Source organism: Triturus cristatus, chromosome 1_2, assembly GCF_964204655.1.
Source record: "Triturus cristatus chromosome 1_2, aTriCri1.1, whole genome shotgun sequence".
NCBI lineage: Eukaryota > Metazoa > Chordata > Amphibia > Caudata > Salamandridae > Triturus > Triturus cristatus.
This window is the reverse complement of record NC_140580.1, coordinates 983,127,784-983,149,977: the sequence shown is the minus strand read 5'-3', so window position 1 is coordinate 983,149,977 and position 22,194 is coordinate 983,127,784. Positions and strand designations below refer to the sequence as shown.

At 41.5% G+C, this 22,194-nt stretch overlaps 1 protein-coding gene across 1 annotated transcript in view; it reads left to right on the top strand.

The window, feature by feature from the left end:
- Window positions 1-19,743, top strand: part of LOC146868511 (olfactory protein-like) — a 39,529-nt gene extending 19,786 nt beyond the window's left edge. Inside the window, exons 2-6 of the mRNA XM_085615623.1 lie at window positions 692-831; window positions 9,048-9,115; window positions 11,790-11,903; window positions 15,596-15,706; window positions 19,718-19,743. Of these exons, the coding sequence (XP_085471749.1) occupies window positions 692-831; window positions 9,048-9,115; window positions 11,790-11,903; window positions 15,596-15,706; window positions 19,718-19,743 (459 nt within the window). The remainder of the gene's footprint in view (window positions 1-691; window positions 832-9,047; window positions 9,116-11,789; window positions 11,904-15,595; window positions 15,707-19,717) is intronic.
- The last annotated feature ends 2,451 nt before the right edge of the window (window positions 19,744-22,194 follow it).

The window sequence follows — 22,194 nt, the reverse complement described above, 5'->3', positions numbered from 1 at the left end:
ATTCACAAAGGTAACTTAAACTTTTGAGTAATTTACATTTGTTATTTACTCTTACACATTTGAGTAACTTTACAGTCGGATTCGGTGAATAGTCAAAAGTATTAAAGTTACTCAAAAGTTAAGAGTAACTGATATGCTGTCATTAGAACCCCACAATGGGAGTATTGGACCACATTAAATAATTACCCAATATGTATCCTTTCTCTTTATCTCCCTTTCTCTCTCTATATAGACAATACAGTGGCAGCAATAGATAGCCCATCTGTAGTTATTATTATGTCTAACATTCAACACCTTTGATGACAGCTTGACAAATCTGCATTAAACTCTAGAAAAGCAATGTTTATCAATGGGGGAGCATTTACAGGAACTCTGAAAACAATGCAGGTTCTTCTTGTACTAAAATGTTGGGCCAGTCTTTTGAGTACTGCCTCTTCAGAATACTCCCATGCCCTGATTTAGAAGCAGTTTTATACTGTCTTACGGCCACCGGTAGAGGTGGTTCTCATCTGCCAGCTCTGGCGTTGTGGAAAGGGAGAAAAGGGTACTACACCATAATGCCTGCTCTTGTGCAGGTGATTCACATGCCAGTACTGTCACGCGCCATATGATAGATGGCTCGTGGCAGTAACTCTATATACAACAGGCGTGTCAGCATTCTGGAGTCTTTTGATTGTCCCTTCTCTTCCAGATTCTAGGGAAGTGGTATGCTGTGGCAGTGGCATCAAACTGTCCGGAATTTGTTCAGATGAAGTCAGTGATGAAGATGCCCATCACCATATTCAGCTTACTTGACGACGGATCCCTATATGCTGCCACAGGCGTCGCCGGGTAAGTGTTAGACAAAGCACTCAACAAATCTAGTAGCCTATTGACTAGGCAGTATTCAATGAGCATGAAATATACAGAAGATACAGCAATGATTTCTATTAGAGCGTATTTTTTTACTTTAAGTTATGTGCATACATTTAGAAAATTATTTCACTCTCCATACTTTGGCCAACATTTCTAACTTTAGGGTCAATTTTTAGACATTTTTTGGAAACCCTTTTTACCCCATCACTTGACTAACGATTCAACCTTTTGCTCTGAGCACAGCTTCAGAAATTGTTATTTGTTTAACTTATTGCATCAGGCCATATCCAATCTGGTTTTACTCTTAGTAGTAATCTGCTACTTCCCTCTACCTTAATGGTAAGTATCTTTACCACTTTATTGGAATGATGCATGATTCTTGTGACACAAAAGCGCAGTAGGGGCCATGAGAAAGTGTTCTTAAGACAGAATCACTAGCCTAGCTGGTCTTTACAGACAAACACCTTGTTACTTTCATTCATCAATGTTGAGCCAATGAAACACATTGAATCCCAGGAAATCCTTGACAGCTCCCAGAATGGTTTTCGTGCCAGTCCCAGCACCGAAACCGCCCCGATAGCAGCCACCGACTGTATCCGCATGCAGGTTGACCAAGACGGATCTGCAGTGCTGATTTTGCTTGACCTTTCAGTGGCATTCCATACCATTGCCCCAGTGCGCATGATTCAGCGACTGCTGGAAGCAGGAGTTACTGGTAGGGCCCTACAGCTTCTCCACTCTTTTATGACCCGCAGAACTTACATCGTTAGCTATAGTGCTTTAGAGCAAAGGCCTTCTGCCTTCTCTGTTGGGTCCCCCATGGATGTTCGCTTAGCCCTAATCTTTTTAACCTCTTTGTTACCCCACTTGCAGAGTTTCCATAACAAATGGTTTGCAATCAGTTGCCCAAAATTTTAATCAATGTATGTCCAGCATTATATGCTGGATGCATGACAATTTATTAAAGGTCAATGCGGACAAAACTGAGGTGCTAGTCTTTGGATCACCAAACTCCATCTGGTCAGATGAGGGTCTGACCTTTGATGCCCAGGTCAGCTGGACAGTCAGCACCTGTTACTTCATCTTAAAAGCCCTGCGGAAAGTCCTGCCGTATATATAATATGAACTACATTGGCCTACTATCATCGCACTAGTTCCATCCAGGCTGAACTACTGCAACGCTCTGTACCTTAAGATCAGCACAGAGGCCCTAAACATGCTTCAGGTGGTACAGAATGCAGCGGCAAGGCTGATTGTTAACATCCTGAAGTATCAGTCAGCCAAGGAGGAATTCAAGCCTTGCACTGGCCCCCATAACAAAGCGCATTTCCTTCCTGAGTATGGTGGACAAGGCTATGCACAGCAATGGCTCCTCACACGTAAAAAACGTATTTCAGTGGTACAATCCAGGGAGGACCTTGAGATCCTCCTCACTAAGAAGACTGGTTTCTTCCAGATTTCACAGGTCCAGATGGGATGGTTGCTCCTTCTATGTGGCAACGACCAAGCTATGGAACTCCCTGCCCCATTCTATTTCAAAGGCGGGCTCTCTTCCGGTCTTCAGGAAACTTCTGAAAACTTGGTTATTTGCTTTTTAGCTGGAAGCTGGTCCTTTTTCTCCTCAAACGTTTGCTTAGCGCCTTGACACCCGTGGGTATAAATGCGCTTTATAAATACTATCCAATCCTATCCATTCCTTACTTTGGCAAATGGAGAAAATACTACACTCTCCATCATCTGCAGGCCTACAAAAGAACACACAATACACTTAAAACTGTAGTAGGCACATCTGCATTTTACCCTAACCTCATCTACATATTCAGCCTCTGTTCAACCTCATCAACAAAGAACTCTCTCCTGTGCTCTAGTTTCTCGTTTTTAAAATTTGTAAGTATAAAAAAAGTATGAAGTATTTTAATGAACATTCCTAATTTTTTCATAAGTTGTTTGAAAACTGGATTTTTCACAATGGTGTTCTGCAAACATGATATCTTCACAGCTATGCCATTAGCAATAGATATATTGGTACACATAGTAGACCAGAAAGGCAGGGCTTACTATGCTAGATAAAGTTTTAAGATAAAAATATGAAAATAAAGTGGTGAATTTACCTTTAGTTTACAGACCCAGTAGAACAGATCTTTCTCTATTGGTGAGCTATTGCGGGGGTCCTACTATTAGAACAATCTCTGAAGTAGGCATGGGTGGAACTCGTGGAGTTTCACTCCGTGAAATTCACTGAGTTACACAAAAACTCTGTGAGATTTTGTGGAGTTCTGCCCACCCCTGGTTTGTAGAGAGTACCAAAGGTGAAATATCCTGTACACTACATTGGAAACTAAGAGATTTCTTTGCATGCTACCTTGTTTCGTTCGCAGATAATCTTAGGTGTTTTTAAGCAGGCAGGGAGAAGAAACAACAAGAAGTTTTCTCCCTTTTGCAATTTCATGACATGAGCATTTGTCACACAAGAGCACGCAACATGAAGGTGAGACATCAACTGCAGATGATAAGAAGCCAAATTTAAGCACAGCTGAATTTATCTTTGTTATAAAAAATAACAAGCATCAACGCTGTGACACATTATGGAGTCTTTAGAGAGAGAGGCTTTTTTGTTTCTGATACGATTGCAAATGAGAGAAGATGAAAATCATAATTCTGCTCACAGCAGTTAATGTTTTAAAAATGTCACTAATGATGGGTGTGTTTCCCTTCATGGCACGTTCCTGCATGTAAGGCCTCATTTGATGCAAATCTGTCCTTTAAAGGTATAACATTTCCATGACAATTACTTGTTTTTGGACACCTCTGTTGCACACAATGCACATTCAGAGATTTCAAAAACAGCCCTCTGTTCAATTCTTCCAAGAACAGAAGCTTCTGTTTGGCAGAGTCAAACGAGTTGATCCATTTTATGCACTTTGGTGTGGCATGGCGAGGCTTCGTTCCTACACCGCTACACTGGATTTTATTGGAATCTGTGGGGAGGGTCAAGGGCCAATGCCAACCGGTAGCTGACACTCACTTCACTATTGCTGCAAACATGGATCAGCTGTCTTGTCTCCACAGCTGAGCTTACTCCTTTCATCTCACCTGGTGCCACAGTCTGCCCTACTTCTCCAGTGCCAAATCCACTTACACAAAACCTGCGCACCAACTAAACCAACAGCTGCCGATTGGCTGCGGTGCAAGTGTGGCAGACTTTGGGAATCACTCGATAGGCTGACTAGGGAAGGAAGAATCTAGACACTTCATTGTTTGCTGTAGGGCTTCCAGTATGAATTTTCTAGCTTCTGATTGTTAACACCAATGTTAATCCCAGCCTTGCTGTTGATGCCATCTGTCAATAGCTGCACCCTCTCCAATAACTAAGCTGGCTTTGTAGTTGCTGAGCACAACAACTCACTGTGCATGGTTTCGATAGATATGCAAGAATGCCTTCAATCGTAGCGTCCATGGCAGAGTCAGACAAGAAGCCATTGCTCAAGTTGGAAATGGTGCTGGTGCTGATTAATTCACCCGTTAGAATAAGTGGAGGAATTTATTAGTAATCCTCATTACAGGAGTAACAGAGTAATGCGGAATTGCTAAATTCTTCCAATTCCACAGGCAGTATTACAAATTCCACACACCTCTAGTTTTAAGGAGAAATCCTTTCTCCACACTCATCAGCTGAAGAGATTAGCCTTTGTTGTTTAGACTTGCTCAATTTTTCACCAAAGTGTTTGACCTGTCAGCCTTAGGGTGACCTTCCCCCAAACTTTTTGCATTCACCCCCCCTATTTTCGCTGAATACATTTTTGTTTGTCTTATGACTCTGTGTACTTTATCACTGCTAACCTGTCTAAAGAGCTTGTGCTCTCTCCTTTAAATCTGGTAAAATTGGCTTACACATTACTAGCTTATTTAATTTACTTATAAGTCCCTTATAGAGTGGGGCACCATATTACTAGGGCCTGTATACTAAATGCTACTAGTGGGCCTGCAGCAGGTATTGTGCCACCCACTTAAGTAGCACCTCAAAACATGCCCCAGGCCTGACATTGTAGTCTGAATGCAGTTTCAAACTGCATTAATGGACCTGGTAATATAACCCCTTTGCCGAGCCTTACATTCCCCTTATATTGCAGATATGTCATTCCTAAGTTAAGCCCTATGCAGCCCACAGGGCAGGGTGCACTATAATTAGGAGGCTGGACGTGCACGTTTAAGATTTGCATGTTCTGCTAGTGAAAAACTCCTACATTCATTCTTCACTACTGTGAGGCCTACTTCTCCAGTAAGATAGCATTGGGTTGACTTATTAAATGTAATAGATGCTATATTTTATTTGAGAACAAGTAAGCATTTCATGTTTGGTGCCGGAGAGATTGTAATAAACAATTCCTCTTTGATGGCACAGCCCAACTTGCAACTGAATAGATTGTGCTCACACAAAAGGATTTGTCATCCTTGCATTGTTTGCATTGTTCATGCAGCCAGCTTGGAGCCAGGGCAGAGGAGTCAGGAAACTTCAAGCACTTCAAAAGGATTACTTTAGAAACGTGTTCTACTTCAAAGAAGACACCAGGTATAAAGATGGGACCCTCAGAACCACTCTTCAGTTCACCTTTTGGACCTGCGGAAGGGCTCTCAGAGGACTGTCTGCTGCTATGTACTCCAGAAGGCTGTTTCTCTGCACCTGTATGGACTGATTTGCTGCCTGGAGCCTGCCTTCAAGCCTCATAGTCCAGCTCCACTGCTTGAGCCATGCCTCATCACTTGAAGCCAGGCCTACCAGAGTCACTCTAAGGCCTTGGGGGCTGGCCTCCTAATCAGAGCCTCAGGGACAGCAAAGGCTCCAACCATATGGAACCTGCACCTGGACACAGCCTGAGTGAATCCTAAGCCCCCAGGTGGTTCCCCTCCAGGCCCTTCCAATCCTTGCCCCACGGTTGTGCTGCTAAAGGTGCCCAGATTGCCAACATCTAACGATTGGGATTTGGAAAATATTTGGCTAAAAACTGCTCTGGCAACTGAGGGAAGGACAGGCCAACCTGCATGTTTATCTGCCAATGTGCATAGCCGGTCGGCCTGACTTTGCAGTAGGTCCTGCTACCTTCTTCTCAGCACCAGCAAATTCTGTTCAACGGTTTTTGGCTAAAGGGGTATCCAACCTCCTGAACTCTCATCGGCTAGAGCCTCCTGCCTCATCCCGCTGATGATTTTTGACTTCCAAAACAGATACAAAGTCCGCACATAGAAATCTTCACTGCAACTTTGTCCAGCGGCTCTCCCATGAAGACGTCTCCATCTTGGACACAGCCTGCAGCCTTGCCCTCTTAACTTTACTTTCTCAGAACATTCCTTTAAAATGTATTTTAAGTCCAAAGGTGAGCACTTACTTTATGTGATTTGCGCTCCATCGCCGTCGGCCATATTTTTTTACTTTGATCCTGTCTTGCGTGGTTTTATGTCCCCGGTTATCCCTTTAATCTTTGGCGTGCTATTTTTTACCTTAAACTTTAAAAATTCATAACTACGGTTCTACTGATTGGATCCTTGTTGTCTTGGTGTCAATTTATTAAACATCCTCTATGTTTCTAAATTGTTATGAGGCTTTTAATGATCTGAGTTTTATGTTAGTACTGTTTGTGAACTGCAGAAATACTTTACTCATTGCCTCTAAGCTAAGCCTGACTGCATTTGTGCCAAGCTACCAGAGGGTTAAACACAGGTTAATTTAGTAACTTTTGTGGTTCACCCTGACAGGGATTGTGGCTTTGCTTGAGCAGGGATAACACCCCACTCGATCAACAGCCCAATTGCTCACACTGAGTGATTTTTTAAACCCTTACGTTGTATTGATCTGAAGCCATTGATCAACACTCAAATATTACAATCTCCTTCTCCTAATAACATCACCTGGAATGCTTATTAGAAACCAATACATTGGACACGATTTCTCCAAAGTTTAATTTTAGGACTGATGAAGCAAGACTCACAGGATACTGCAGTGAGATGAGGGTTGCATAGAATTAGCTGGCAAATTAATCATAGTAAAAGCAGAGAGTGTTGTACTAGATACTTTAAATGAGTAGTGCACAAGAAGAGAAATGCCACCACCCAAGGCTGAAGAATGGTTGCTATGTCTTAATTCAAAACCAGTCTGAATGGCTAATGCTTTGTCAGTGGGCGAGTCTGTTAGGTTTCAGTAAAGTCAATGCAATTCATCTGATAGGTTAACTTAGGTTCCCATCACAGAAAGAAAAGATGCTGCAATGTCTATACATGGACTTACCACCTGTTAGTGAGAATGCAGAGGGATTCACTTAGAATAGTGCGCTTGCCTTAGGCAATGGTTAGGAACACAAGAACTGGCAGCATGACCCGTGGAACGCGTTATCCTGGTGTGGATGAGTGCGGACGGGCTGGCCTTTAGCACATTGCCAGTTCAGCCACGGTTCGCATCTGCTGTGCAGCCATTCTGGTAGGAATATTAAGCAGCCTGTAAGTAATGGCACGAGTCAGTTGATCTGTGTCCGGTATAAGTGAGAAAGACAAAGTAATAAGACTGAGGTGTGGGGACTAGATGACAAACCAGGTGAACCATCCAATTCTGTGAAAAATACTAGGTGAGAAAAACAAGTTAAATGAACAGCAACAAATATAAACTAACATGAATAATACAAACTAAAAGAATAATGTGCAAAGCGTGAGCTAACCAAAATAGGAAACAAAAACAATGTAAGAGGCAAGTTGGAACTTTTCTCAACATATAAGACAACATGAGATTCGATTAAAGGTAATTTTAAATGGTCTCAGGTTATGATTACCTGGAAGGGTTTTGTGCTGACGTACCATTAGAAGGCCCTTCTCAGTGTCAGTGCTAATCACGTTTAATCCTAAGGATTTTGTGGTCATGGCCAAGAAATATTTTCGGGACCCCTTTTTGCAACAACTCTGAGTTTTTTAATGCAATTTCTGCTAATTCAAGCTCTATAGTGCCTAGCAATATTGAATAATATGTTGAAGGCTGAGACGCAGAACTACACAGAAGTGAGCTAGAGAGAAAGTTCATTTCCCAAAGGACCTCTTGGCAGGTGGGAACCCTGCCCTATTGCCCACTTTGCGCAAACCTTAAAACGTCTCAGCGCTAATCAGGTAACCCACCATTGCTGCAAGGAAGAAAGAAAAAGAAAAAGGGCTGATTACCAACTAATGCGATTTCCGCTGGTGTTATGAGATAAGCTCAGAAGTGTTTGTGTTTTCTGCAGTGCTCTGTGACCCATTCAGGCACTGTGCTCTGAAGCCCCACATACATAGAAAGATAGTGTTCCACATATATATTTCATCCTCACTACTCCTATATTATATCATCTGATCCCCATATTACAAGTGCCCAAAATGGTCTGTGCCTAAAAACTGTTTTAACAGGCCTGTTATTCTAACATATCTCACCTTTCATTTCACTACTGGCTGATCTCCTCTAAAAACAACCGCACATCCTCTAAGATTGTGTTTCACGGTAGTGTTGTCTGGCTGATCATCGTCTATGTTGTCGTGGTGGGTTCGCAGGAGTTTTGAGCAGCGGCAGCAGCAACAACAAGCCAAGAGGGAAGGGGCTGGATTTTCAAGCTCATGTTTTAGCTTGTTCTGGGCACTATCACCAGAGATGTGTCGGTGGGCCACGACTTTACAGCCCCATTTTTGGGGGGGCTAGGATGATATTGCACTGGCCCGTGTATCTCGCCGTGGTCTATGAGGGTATGACAGGCCGCTGGCTCATGTTTGAGGGGCAACGGATGGCCTCCAGTCTTTATTCTGAGGTTGGGTAGAGCAGAGCAGAACTCCTCAGAATTCCACAGAGTTTTAATGCAACTCTGCAAAATTCCACGTGGTACAACTCCACGAGCTCTGCCCACCCCTAACGAGTACACTGATACCTTTCAGGAGGACTGAAAAAGTACATCATGACTTGTGAACTGGGATATCTGGTATACATTTAATCACCGGGCCTAATTGGTAGTTTGATGCATCTCCACCATGACTATTGAAAACATTGGCATGTTGCTACAGTATCTTATTCATTAAGTCCAGTGAGCTGATGAATACTTATGTGATAAAATAAATTTCAAGGTACATATGTGTTCTTTGTCTACAGCACAATGGATTACTAAATAATATGCAAGCTTATTTGTGTTTTTTTCCAGACCTTCAGGATGCATGAAGATGGATATGGTATACCATACCATCAAAGACGGTCAATACACTCTAAGTGGTGAGTATCAACCGTAAGGGGTGTCTATTCCACAATAAGGGTGTGAGAAATTTGTGTAATTTGCTTTTGCATATTGAGGGGTAAAATTGGAAAAATTGCACATAAATATGCAAAGTGTAAAGCCGTCATTTAGCACTATATTTTAGTAAAAAATGCATTTGTGCATGAATTTTTGACATGAGGATGCCTTCTGGACTAAAAAGTGCAACAAACAGAACAGCAACAAACAACAGCCACCCACATTCTGGTTGCTCGAGTTGTCCCTGTACTATATTTGTGCCGCAAGTAGCAGCATAATTTTGCGAAATTGTGAAATGGCATAATTTTGCCAAATTCACATAAAGCATTTGGCAAAATTCAAAATGTTATGCAAATTATGCCAGCCTAATTTAAATTTCACCCAGGCCTACTCCATACACTTTTTTACCCACCTGAATGACCTGCTATCATGTGGAGGTCAAAAAGCAATGGCACAAATATCAATGGAAACTCAAACATAACTGTGGGATCCTGTGCTTCCCTTCTCCCTCCATGAGTGAGCTAGTGCTTGGCGGGCCCGATTTAGATCTCGGCAGACGGGTTCATTGTGACAGATAACCCATCTGCCGAAATATAAATCCCCATGGAAATATAATGGGATTTGTATTTTTGCAGACGGGATATTCGTCACCGTTGTGACTGGGTAACCTGCCCGCCGAGGTCTAAATGAGGCCCTTCGTTGAAGCATTTTAAACTAGAGACTGAGCAACATGCCTAGTTTCTGTGGTTCCTTTGCCCATAACCTTATACAGGCTTGTCAAAAGCTTTTGCGCAGCCTGAGTCATAAACATTCAGGGCCCTGGTTTACAGTGCCATCTAGTGGCAGCTAACTTTGCCTACTTTATTAAGCATATATCACAAGAGCAGGCTGGGTATGCTTATGTGATACATATCTTTAGCAATGACCATGCAGAGCCCTGAAAAGAGCAGGTAAAGGTAAAACAGCCTTAGATGCCAGAGGCGGCTGCTGTCAAATTAAAGTGGAGGAGCAGCGCAGGCAGAATATTTTGACCCAGAAGAATACTTTCAATTGTGGTTCATTTCAACCAGTGGTTATAACGGACTACAATTGAGAGTTCTGGAGTTGCGAGTTTCCCACAGTGCCTGTCAGTGAGTCAAAAGATACATTTAATGAAAACAAACAAATTTAAAAGTGTACTTACCAGCTGCCTGGTCCTCTCCTCCGGTGCCTGCAGTCCATGGCTCCAGCACAGGTTCCCAGAGTCTAATAAACTCCCCTAACCAGTGCAGACGCTGCTCTCATGCTGGCAATACTATTAACCAGAATGAGAGAAGTGCCTGGATTGGTTGCAGAGGGCTTCCTTGGCACTCACTCATGACAGGGAGCCTGTGCCTATTCCCCTCCTGTCTGTACAACACGTTTCAAGAAAGTCAGCCAAACCGGCATGCACATGTACAGTGCCCACCACTCCTCCTCCCCGCTGCTGTCCATCACCAATAATGTCACCGCCCGCCAATAAGCTCGGCTCTGCTGGCAGGACAAGAAATAAAATTATAATAAAATTTTTATATTACCATTTTATTTTTCATGTTTTCTCCGCTGCCTGCAGTGAGGCGATGTTCCTCTGCCTTAATGGATGAGCCGCCACTGTCAGCTACTCAGCCGTTGTGTCAGCCCTGACCTGAAACATGAAGTAAAGTGAAGAAACCTTTGACTGGCTCTGCTGGATTCTTAAAGTGGATAATAACAAAACCAGTATCTGTCCACAATTCTATTGTGGACATCATTTAGGGGTCGCTGCAACACGCCTCCCCAGTACCCCTGCAACTTTGCCTGTGTATACAGCAAAAAGCACTATGGTGTGGAAAGAGCCGCAGATTCCATCTTAAAAAGTGAAATACAAGTACTATTGACTCGAGGCACATTATTTTGCCTAATATATTGTGAAAATCATATGGTTTAATGTTTGGCCTCCCACTTATATACTTTATAAATTGATCTTAAACGTGTTTTTCAGATTGTTCTTCCCATTACATTAGAAACATTTGTAGATTGCACTAAGAACAGTTCAAAAATGAAGGTTGATAGACACTTTCCTGCCCATTACTACCACGCTTAAACATACTCCATGCCAACATCAAAAGCAGATGCCAGCCAAGCATTCAGCCAGCACTGCCTTGTTCATGCTCAGTCATTGTTAGTCAGAGCCAAAAGGCTAATACGTTTCCATAATAAACTCTATCAGTGTCCTTCCAACACAAACTTTGATACCATTATAAGAAATTGTCAGATGCTATTTTGGTTGCAACAGTTAATATATTTCCCACTTTTTAATTCAGATACATGCAGATTAATAAAACAGTTAAATAAGTTATGAGTAAATACTTATTTGAGGCTATTGTTAAACCGCAGCAGTTTCTATGGGGAGCATCATTTTAAGACTACACGAAGGTGCTGTCAACTGTCTTAATTATCTTTATCTAGTGGAAGAAGAATGGCACTGTTTTTAGCTTGTTTTGAGTACCGATATAGTGATTATTTTTAGCTAACCTATTTTTCAGATGTTTTTTACAGTACATTTACATTTTGTTTAATACATTTCATGTAATATGTAAACCTTTCCTCCACATTTCCTGCAGTGTGAGTAAGCAGTTGCTGTTGTTTTATTTTCAGATCTCGACACCAGTGACATCCGATTTGTTGACGGGGACTTTGATCACAGTGTCCTGGAATACACCCAAAATGTCTCAGAAAGCGGTGAGGCCTGCAAGATGGTGAAACTGTTTGGTATGTATCTATTTGAAGCATCTCAGGAGAGCATCCTTGAACACTCACAGAACAATCAGACAGCTCTAAATGCACACATGATGATGACCAGCCATGATATACAAACAAATGTCAAAGTCCATGCACCCTACAGGCATGTTCATGGTGCTGGGCATGTTTTTGCCTTCCTGCAGTTTGTTGTGAAATTCAGGGGGAGATTTACTAAATTGTGGCACTGCGTTGCATTAAAAGGAGAGACCAGAACAACACCGTGGCTAGTCTCCTAGTGGTGGCACACTGTTGGATGCCATGTGCCAATGCACACATCCATGCACCATAGTGCAAGGGTGTGTGCCTAATGTCAAGCCTAGATTTTGTACTAGACTGATATCCTTCCAGCACTACATACTATTTCTTAGTCGTAGATTTATACTTTTAAAATCTTGACCCATTGACCCATTGAAGCAAAGTAGCACAAAGAACTGCTTTGCATACTTAAGGGATACTTTCCAACACAAATCAGTATTTGTATTGGAAAGTAAATTCCAGTACAACACTTTGCATTGGTCTGAGTGCCATTTGTGAAGCGAACTCGGTGTAAAGTGCCAGTAAATCTGCCCCTCAGTTTTCTGTCCATCATACGTTTACACCAACTGATAGCCTCTCTGTCCCCTCCCGCACCGAGGGTTCATTACAATCAACAGTCTTATTTCAACTCGCACATCTAGGCCTGTCAGAAGAATATGTTAGGCCAGGGATGACTCGTAAGTTTAGGAATACCTAGAAATTAGGAACACATGTTTCCTGGGGAAAGAGAAAACACCGCATTTGTCATGGTATGTCCATGTAGGCAAAAGGCAGGTCCGCCTTTCTTTATTTCCCAAATATATTTCTCTTGGGCTCAATCTCCTCTTCATATGTTATAAAAACCCTACAGCAGCTTCAACTGTCTTCTTCCCTCCCATCCTAATCTCTCAGTCTCTCTCTTGCTAATTGCCTGTTTCACAGCACCTATTACTCTTGTCTGGTATCTTTCCTGAATATTACAAGTGTGCCATCTTACTACCTGTACTGATGAAACTTTCTCTGGACGCTTCTTCTCCTAACTGTCATTCTTTGTCTCTTCTTAACATGGTTTTGCTGTATCTCAAATAAGAAGCTCACAATAAGCCCTATCATTACATTGACTCCTATTCTCCTCTCTTTTCACTGAATCTTCCTTTTATCCTCTAGACTCAACCCAATCTGAATACTTTTCTATTACCATGTCCCTTACCTTGAATGGTCATTCCCCACTTTCCTTTCCTCTTATTATGCTCAAAAGACCTGTTGTTTCAACCCAGCCCACTTTATTTTTTCATCCGTGTTGTCTATCTCTTTCCTCACCCACGAACATCTAGAGATCACTTTTGATCATTTAAGGTTGCCCTTATGCACATCTTCTCTATGCTTCAAAGGTTTTCATGTCAATAAAATCTTCCCATATCTTCCTTAAGCAGAACCCAAATTCTATTTTCTCTCTGCTGGAGTACATGCATCCTTTCCTGTGCCCTCTAGTACCTTTAATCCATTATTAATTCTGCAAGAGATCTCTCTGGCTAACGCATCCCCAGGTTAATGTTTCGTACCTGTTTCGTAATTTTTATAATTTGTAGGTTTATCTGCTTGGAGTTTGCAAAGTTTTTTTCGGCTCAGTGAAGTAGCGTGCAGTTCCTGATTACTATCCTTCACACAGTCCATGGATTTTCCCACATTACTTTCGTCAGTACCATAGCATAGAACTTTATGCTGATACTTTCAGGTATAGCAACAGCAGCCATAGTTTCTCCTCACAGTTAACCAGGGGCCGATCTGTCAAATTACATGTGGATACACAATGGGGACAATGTGATTCCGGAAATCTTAACAGCATCATAAACATAGTACTCATTTTCAAGCATAAGTCAAATCATACTGAATCTCATGACCTTTGTGTATTTTTGCAGTTTTTGTGATTAATATGAGATGGTCACAAGGAAAACACTTTGCAACTTGCTCTTTAGTGCTTCTCCTTTCTTGTTCAAATTTGCACACTGTCTAGGATTCACTTCTCAGCTTAGTCATTCCATGACCTCATCCTTTTTCTGTTCTTTTAGACTATTTCTAAGTCCTTAGTTTGGGAATGCGCTTTCTCTCCACATTCCTTCATACAGATTCTTTATTCTGACCGCTTTGTTTTTAAGAACCTCTCTCTAATCTGGTCGTCACCATTTTCCACAATCACATTGCTACGTCTGTTCTATCCCTATCTCTTTGTTGAGTGATCCAGTGTTCAGACTTTGTCATTACTTTGTGGAAAGCATTTTAGATATTAATTTCAGAAGCATAAAATACACCCCGCTCCTACTCAGAGCTACCTTTCATCTTACCCCACATGCCTTCACTGCTGTGATCACATAGTTACTACCACCCTATAATTCATCGCCGTAATATTACAAACATTTCAAATAAATACTTTTTTTAAAACCACAGCATTTCTTAATTTCGCTGGAAACAATCTAAAGAAAGAGACAATCCTAATGATGACTTTTGACTTCTATAAGCAAACAAACAATTCATTTTTACTGCACAAGGCTTTAAGCAATTGATCTCCACCAGGTACCACAGGAGCCAGCTGCTGGTAAGTATCTCTTGCACATGAGGTAATACCTAGTAAATGATACCAAGGTCTGGTACTTAGCAGTGCGGCCTCCTGCATGGCACAGAAGGCAGCATTGCTGAGTGGCAGACTCTTCAATTGGCAGTCAGCCCAACCAATGGCAAAGCCCTCTATCCAATAACACTCAGTAAGACTGGCAGCATGAAGCCTGCAATATAACCAATCGCCTTCCTGTAACACTACCTGCTCAAACAGGCCCTGGCACTGTCAGTCTCAGAGCAAGAGAGAGAGTGATTTTGTAACAGGTACTATATTTGTTAGTAGCTGAAAATGATTGTCCTTGATGAACAGTAGCTCTCATTACCGAAGAGGTTTAAACAATTTACTCTCTTTAACAATATTAAGGCCCGGTAAAGCAATCCTAGGTTTCATATTTAATTTCCTTGTAAAGGTGTAAGCTCCCAAAACTGCGCTCAACTGGCATGTCCATCATGCCTTAGTTTCTTTCAACAAATTAGTTTTTTGGTGCTTGCATATTGTCTTCTCACAGCTGCGTCTTTCATAATTTCAAAATTATCAAGCATTTGTGAAATTTAACGAAACCTAATCCTGTAACCCCCACTACTAGGTATATTCAAATGGATTTTCCATTTGCTATGAATTCCACTTTGACAATGCATATCCGAAATGTGCATATATAGGGTTTACAATATCCTCGCTCGACCTGAGAATGCACTTAATCCTGAATTTTACAGGAGTAGTTTTGTTTGCTTAGTAGCGTAGTAAACTACCCACAAATTGTTTTTTGATTACTCACCCTCCTCCCAGAATGCTATCCCATTACCGTCCAAGACCCTAAATCCAGGAGTATAGAAAACCCTAAATATTTGCACATTTTCCACACTATTAGATACAAATATCCTAATTCTAACTGGTAGTAAGAATGTGAAATTTAAAACTTCAGATGACTTTCTTTGTGCAGGTAAGTTATACTAGTATGCTACGTGACATGTGAAATCGTGAATGAACCCATTATAAAGTGTGTTTTGTTTGTCTTCCTGATTTCTGTTTGCAGCCAGACAGCCAGAAGTCGCTGAAATCCCTGCTTTAGCCATTGGACACTTCAAGATGTTCATACCGGTAGTTGGGCTCTCAATGAATGATGTCACACACCTGCCAAGAGACAGTAAGCATAATGCATGCTGGTCATTTCCATACAGCCATTGCATGATTCATAGGAAGCCAATGGCAGCCTCACAATCCAGCATACAAAGGATGCAAGCACTTGTACTAGTTAGGTGACAAAATGCTGTACAATGAGGAAAGATGGCTCTTTTGAGGGCAGCACCACTCATTCTTTTGGATGCGGTGAATTGAGCTCTATTAAATTGATTAATAATAACTTACTGTTTCATATGCTTAGACATAGCAACACTATGAAACATTTCATTAAAATACAGGTTTAAGGCACAGAAAACAACTGCGTCATACAACAAAAAGACTGTTGGGTAAGGCAAACATAGCAAGAAGACCAGACAACAGTTTTATATAAAACAAATTCACTTATGATAGAGATAATGGAGCTCAAGTGACCACAAATGCATGTTATTTTACACATGTATTTTAAACCAATAGATGCCAGGTGAGCAGATGTCTGCTGTTGAGGTAGATCACAGATCACAAAGTATCTTCAGCCAAACAATTGGAAAGCTTCCAAACAAATTAGTTTTACCCCATGTGTGGATCTGAAATATCTGAAGAGTATAACAAAATAAGAACTCTGTATCAAAGACAATCTGCAGATTCTGCAATGGAGAAAATGGTGGGCTATGGTCCTTTGCAGACAATATGTAAAATGGAACAGCCAATGAAAAGAATAGAACAAGAAAGAGAACGTCAGTTCTACATGCCTCAAGGCACAGTTAGGCACAGTTAGCTGTCCTGCAAGCACTCTCATCCTTAAGGGACAGCTAGCTGCCTTCCAAGCATCCTCAGTCCTAAGGAAAAGCTAGCTGACCTCTAGGCAGCCTTAAGGCACAGCTAGCTGTCCTCCGTGCAGCCCCAAGGTACAGCCAGCTTACTACCAGTCATCCTTAAACCAGTTAGGTGACCTCCATGCAACCTTAAGGCATAGATGCCGTTCTCCAGTTAGCCATAAAGGAGAAGTACCTGTCTTTGAAGCAGCGCTGTGTGGCACCTGTGCCGTGCTCTTGGACACTGCCATCAACAAAGTTTGACCCAAGATCAAGAGTTTGGAATTGTTTCCATGTACATAACTCTGCAGACCACTTCTTTACAGTAACTGGGCCAATCGATACTTACATACATGTAACAAATTGGTGTGAGAACGGTCCTCTGTGGAAAGCTATAGCCCAAGGATGTTTTTTGCAAATGATAGATACTGAGTTTACTCATTCAAAGTCTCTGAGATGAAAGAATGACTCACATAGCTAAGGTTTGCTTCTGTGATACCAATCAGGCATTACAGATTCACATTCAGAAAATAGTTTATTTAGACCATAGGTCTCTAAAGATAGTACATAAACACTTAACAAGTAATACATAGATAAAATTGCGATTCCCTATTTGCAATCTCAATTTAGGTAATCGCAAGAAATTGGGATTACCTGAATTGTGAATATCAAAAACTTTCATGCATTACAGAAGGCCATTTTGCTATCGCAAACAGCCAATTTTTGAGAATCGCACTGTTTGCGATCACAAAATACCTTGATGCATGTGCCCCGAAGTGAGTTGCTAAATTCTAGGCATGGGCTTAATTTGTGCAATTTGGGGTATTTTGTATTATGCTACTTACATGGCATTTTCAATATCACGGCGTTACATTGCTTCACATAATTACATGACAGTGGAGGTAAAAAATTACTGCAAATAGTGCAATTCTCTGTAAAAATCTACTGCGTACGCACAGGAACAACAGAACATGAAAGGTGCTTGTTTGCAGTGCTCTTACTTAAATGCGTTCTAATGCCAAAAATTGATGTGAGGATTCATTTCACAGTAAAATTTAGCCCATAGTGATGGATTTGCATTTCATTTAATATAACTGCCATTTTTCTGTAATTTTTTCATAATTACGCAAAAGCAAAATAAGTGAATTTTGCACAGCCCTGCTAAATATTGAGTGGTCTCCACATAACCTCTTACTCTCATAATCTGTTTTCTTCTACCTTGATCCTATTTTAGTTCGCAATTTAAATCCTCATTATTGCAATTATTAGCATTATTTATTGGCCACAAACAAGTAGCTCTTTCCCATATCTCAATGGTAGAAGCATGGCTCTGTGTTACCAGGAAGTTAATTTAAATTCCATTACTACAGCTTGTCCAATAGAGAATTTAGGAAGAGACAACATAGATTTAAGGAAGCATTCCTCTATTTGTTTCAAGGATTTTTGACATTTAGACAGGAGACTTCTGATTATATACATTTTGAGATTGAGCCTTTGCGTTATACACCTTTAAAAGATGTGCGAAAGAAAGTCCAGTGGCATTTCCATTAAACATTTTATGTGCGGATACTGTGAAAACAGGGCCTAGCTTTTTCAACCTGAGTATTCCAGTTGAAAGTTTTCTGGAATTTCATACCCAATTATTTGTATGTGGCTACTTCATGAACTTTTAATTTACAGTTGTACCACTAAATGGCTTATCTTTAGACCCAAATGCTATGATTTTAGTTTTATTTTCATATTTATTATTTATTGGTTGGACTCACAGTAGTTATTAAACATATCTAGGGGCATATTTGCAAGCCCCTATCTCCACCACAAGAGACGCCTTTCTGCACATAAACAACCTTCCCTCAATGCAGGCACCCCTGCACTATGGTGCAAGGGTGTCTTTGTGGGCGCCAGGTGGCTAAATTAGTCCCGGCACTGGGAAAGACACAGGACTGCACCGTATCCTTGTAAATACGGTGCAGCCCTGCTTTTCAGAAGTGGCGGAGTGCAGCATTAAGCCAAGGATGCTAACGCCGTGCTCCACCACACCCTCGCAATATGCCCCCTAAGCATATTCCTCTGCAAGCTGATTTGTGTATGGTCCTTTATCTCCAAATCAACTGCATAGAGAGGAATGCACTTATTTTCATTGGGAACAATACAGTCTTCAAGAGAGTCTGAGGTAAATCTGCTATGAAGAAGGCAAGTAGGGTAGGGCTGGTTCACAGAATTGTCCTGGCCCATTATTCAATTGAGTATTTTATGACAGGAGCCTCCTCTCTATATATTTCTACCCTTTCCCAATTAGACCTATATTTTTTCATTAGAATACACAAAACGCCTTCAAGGTGGGACACGGACACTACAGAGCAGCTCCTGATGTAGGTTATGGTGCTTGATGCAGTGCTATATTTCATTAAATTGGAAAAGAGTCAGCTCATAAAGTTTGTTTACCAGTAGGTGGAGCTGTCATTGTGACACAGGCACCATTATTGATTACTTTGCCAGATAATAGTAGATCACAGGTACACAAGCCATACCATAGTGTGTGGAAGGACGTTCGCGAGTGCCTGCTCCAGCCCACACTCTGCCAACCTAGATTCTGCATGCTGGTACCCTTGGTTCACGTTCTCTATTCCCCACGGTGGCTGGCACCTTAGTGTGGGTGCTTGAACTTCCCCACTTTCTGCAGTTATGAAGGGAGGTTCCAAAAGATTGCCTCTTCGAATCCATACTCCTTATGTTTACCCCAGAGGGGGGAGGGTTGCATGTCAATATATTGAGTTCCCCTACATTGTAGCCAACCATATTGTCACTTTAACATTGTGAGACATTACATCTTTTTTGGGGGGGTAGACCAACACCACACCCGCTTTTAAAAAACAAGTGAATTTACTGGAGATGGTCTTCCCTTATTTTATCATTATTTACCCCTTATGTATGTTACTTGCTTTTAACTATATAACGTCCGATAATGTAGTGTCCCATGTTGTAGTAATATTGGTGTAGTAGTGGAGTACTATTTGCCTCACATTCTATGCTTGATTTGCAACACATGACTGCACGTGCCTCACACTCGGCCCCTCCCATGCTGAGGAGACTTCCCAGTCCTGCTCCCACACACAGAGCCATCCTCTTGGTGGAATTATCTAATGTATTAAATGTTTGTTTGAGCCATGAAGAGGATGATTGAGAAAGAACATTCCTAACACTACTTGTCTTTTTTCTTTCAGTCGACTGTGTCCCTGGAGAGTTTTAGGTAAGTTCAAGTCGTATGGCAGATGGCACTAGACTCAACTGCCCCCATGAAGCACAAATGGATGAGAAACAGCGTGAAAAGCTCAGACATTTGCTCTACTAATTAACGAACTATGAGTATATGCATGTAACTGACTTTTAAAAAACTACAGCAAGCATAGAAAAGAAAGGACTGGAATCTTAAAGTAGAGCTCGCTCTGTCTACCAGTAACAGCTGGGTAAGCAAACTTATAGATATGAACTACAAGGAGGAATACACAGATCCAGCATGGGTGGGCACAGCAGCTATGATCAGGTAGAAATTGCACAGGTGGGTTGAACTGTCACTGGTAGAACTCGTATATATGTGCAGACCTGGAATCAGTAAAGAAAGCCCGGCATGAGTAGGAAGGGCTGGCAGGGGCATTCCCGTAGGTAGGCAGAACTGGCAAGAATGACACGTGCATCCTTCACATGAGTGAAAAACTTTTCATTTGTAGGACTTGCATGCCAACATGACATTGGGCCATGCAGGTTTTCCTCTGAATTAAGACAGATGTTTCTGTCATGGATTGTACCTAGACATAAGCACAAGCATGCATGGCAGCCTGCAAAACAGCAGCACAAGAGAAGTGCTGCTTTGTGTCAAAAGGGCATGCAGGAATGGATCAATGTGAGTTAAATAGTGCACGCTCAGAGCTGCAGCCCCACAGCACCTCTCATACACCTCAGTCCTAACCTGCAGCTCCCCCATCCCCTCCATTGCTTTTATGGGATCTGGATGCACCAGCCCAAGAGGGACTTCCTTGTGACTGCTTCGAGCTGGGTCCGTTTGCCTGTGAACTGGATTTTAGAGTAGACTCATGAGTTACTGTCGTGGAGAATAGTTCAATTTGCTTCTCAGAACTGGTTGTTTGTGGCTCTTGGCTCTTTTAGTCTGTTTAAACAGTAGAAGGCCCTTTACGACTTTTGACATATGTAAGCTCTGGCTTTCACCTTGGGGATGCTCTGTAGGGGCTATCTCACAGGGAAAAGCCAGGACGGGTTCCCAAGGCAAGCGCGGAGATACCCCTTCGGGGGTCGATTCAGGCGCTATATAAGAAACATAATAATAATAATAATAATAATAATAAGCTAATGCCAAACAAGCAGTGGTAAAGCCAATTGTTCCGGATTGCATTTTGAATCCGGATTGAAACATTAAAAGACACTTCTACAGTGGAAAACAACCCAAACAAAAATTGCATTCTGTGTAGAATGCATACACGAGAGAATGAATTTAATGTGTGACGATTCAGTATATTTTTTAGATGGAAAATAGTGCAATGATACACCAAACAGCCACTAGCATGAGCCAGAAATACTCCTCTGGGGGCAGTCTAAGCACACTCCAGGTATATGTTAAAGAACTGGGAACAGTAGGTTAGCAGACAGCAGCACTGTCAAGGAAGATTTAACAACCAGCATGCTGCAATTAGAATCACTAGAAACCATTTCTAACCAGTCCACTGGAATTTCTCTAGCAGAGTGACAGGCACATAGTGTGAAGAGGGGGCTCAGCTCTCCTGATCCTGCTAATATCAATGTATTTCTCTTGCAGGGGATTTACAAGAGCCAAGACCTCCTTTGCGTGCTGAAAATGGTGGTCTGGTGGCCACAAAAGCCCCTTTCGAAAAAAACCTAGCTTGCTTTACCTGTTGTGATAACTTTCACGATACATGCTTTATTTTAGTATATCTCTGACTTCCTGAGGTGGTATGTCTACTCTGTATTCCCATTAAATGCATTAAAATCAAATCTGCTTGTCTGTGTATGATTAAAAAAATGAGTCGTGCTCCAAAGTTGCAGGTATGAATTCACGCCCAACACAAAACATCTTAGATAGATACAGTGTACTGACATGTGGACAGACATACAGAAACATTGCTGAGCATGTGAAATGTTCCATTTTTCTTTCTAAATTTCACTCTCAACTTAGCCCTGCTAAGTTTCCCAGATCCGTGTTTGACTACCTGCTTCAGTCCAGGTGGCTTCTTTGAATTCTGGGACTTGTAGTTTATTAAAATTTTAAAACAGGAGTAGAAGTTCCAAATGCAAAGAAAAAACCTGGACGAGAGCAGCTCATCATGGACAACTTGGCAACTGCATCAACTGCAAAGTGCTATCAGTTCCTAGATGAAATATGTATTGATGCTCACTTGTACAGTAAGATGGCTGCCATCACCTAAACGGCTGAACTGCTTGTTTTGTTGGGGACAGTCAATTATATAACAATAACCATAACACTTTAAGCTATAATTCTTTACTTTTGCAAATAACTTTGAAGTTTGGTTGCAGCGTACGGCTTTGGTGATCAAAAAGCCACAGAGAATTAATTGTTTTACTATCAATTCTCTAATCAAACATATTGCCTGCTTCAGCATAGCACACATTGCTGACTGAGTCTTCTTTCAGTGCAGGCAAATAACTACTC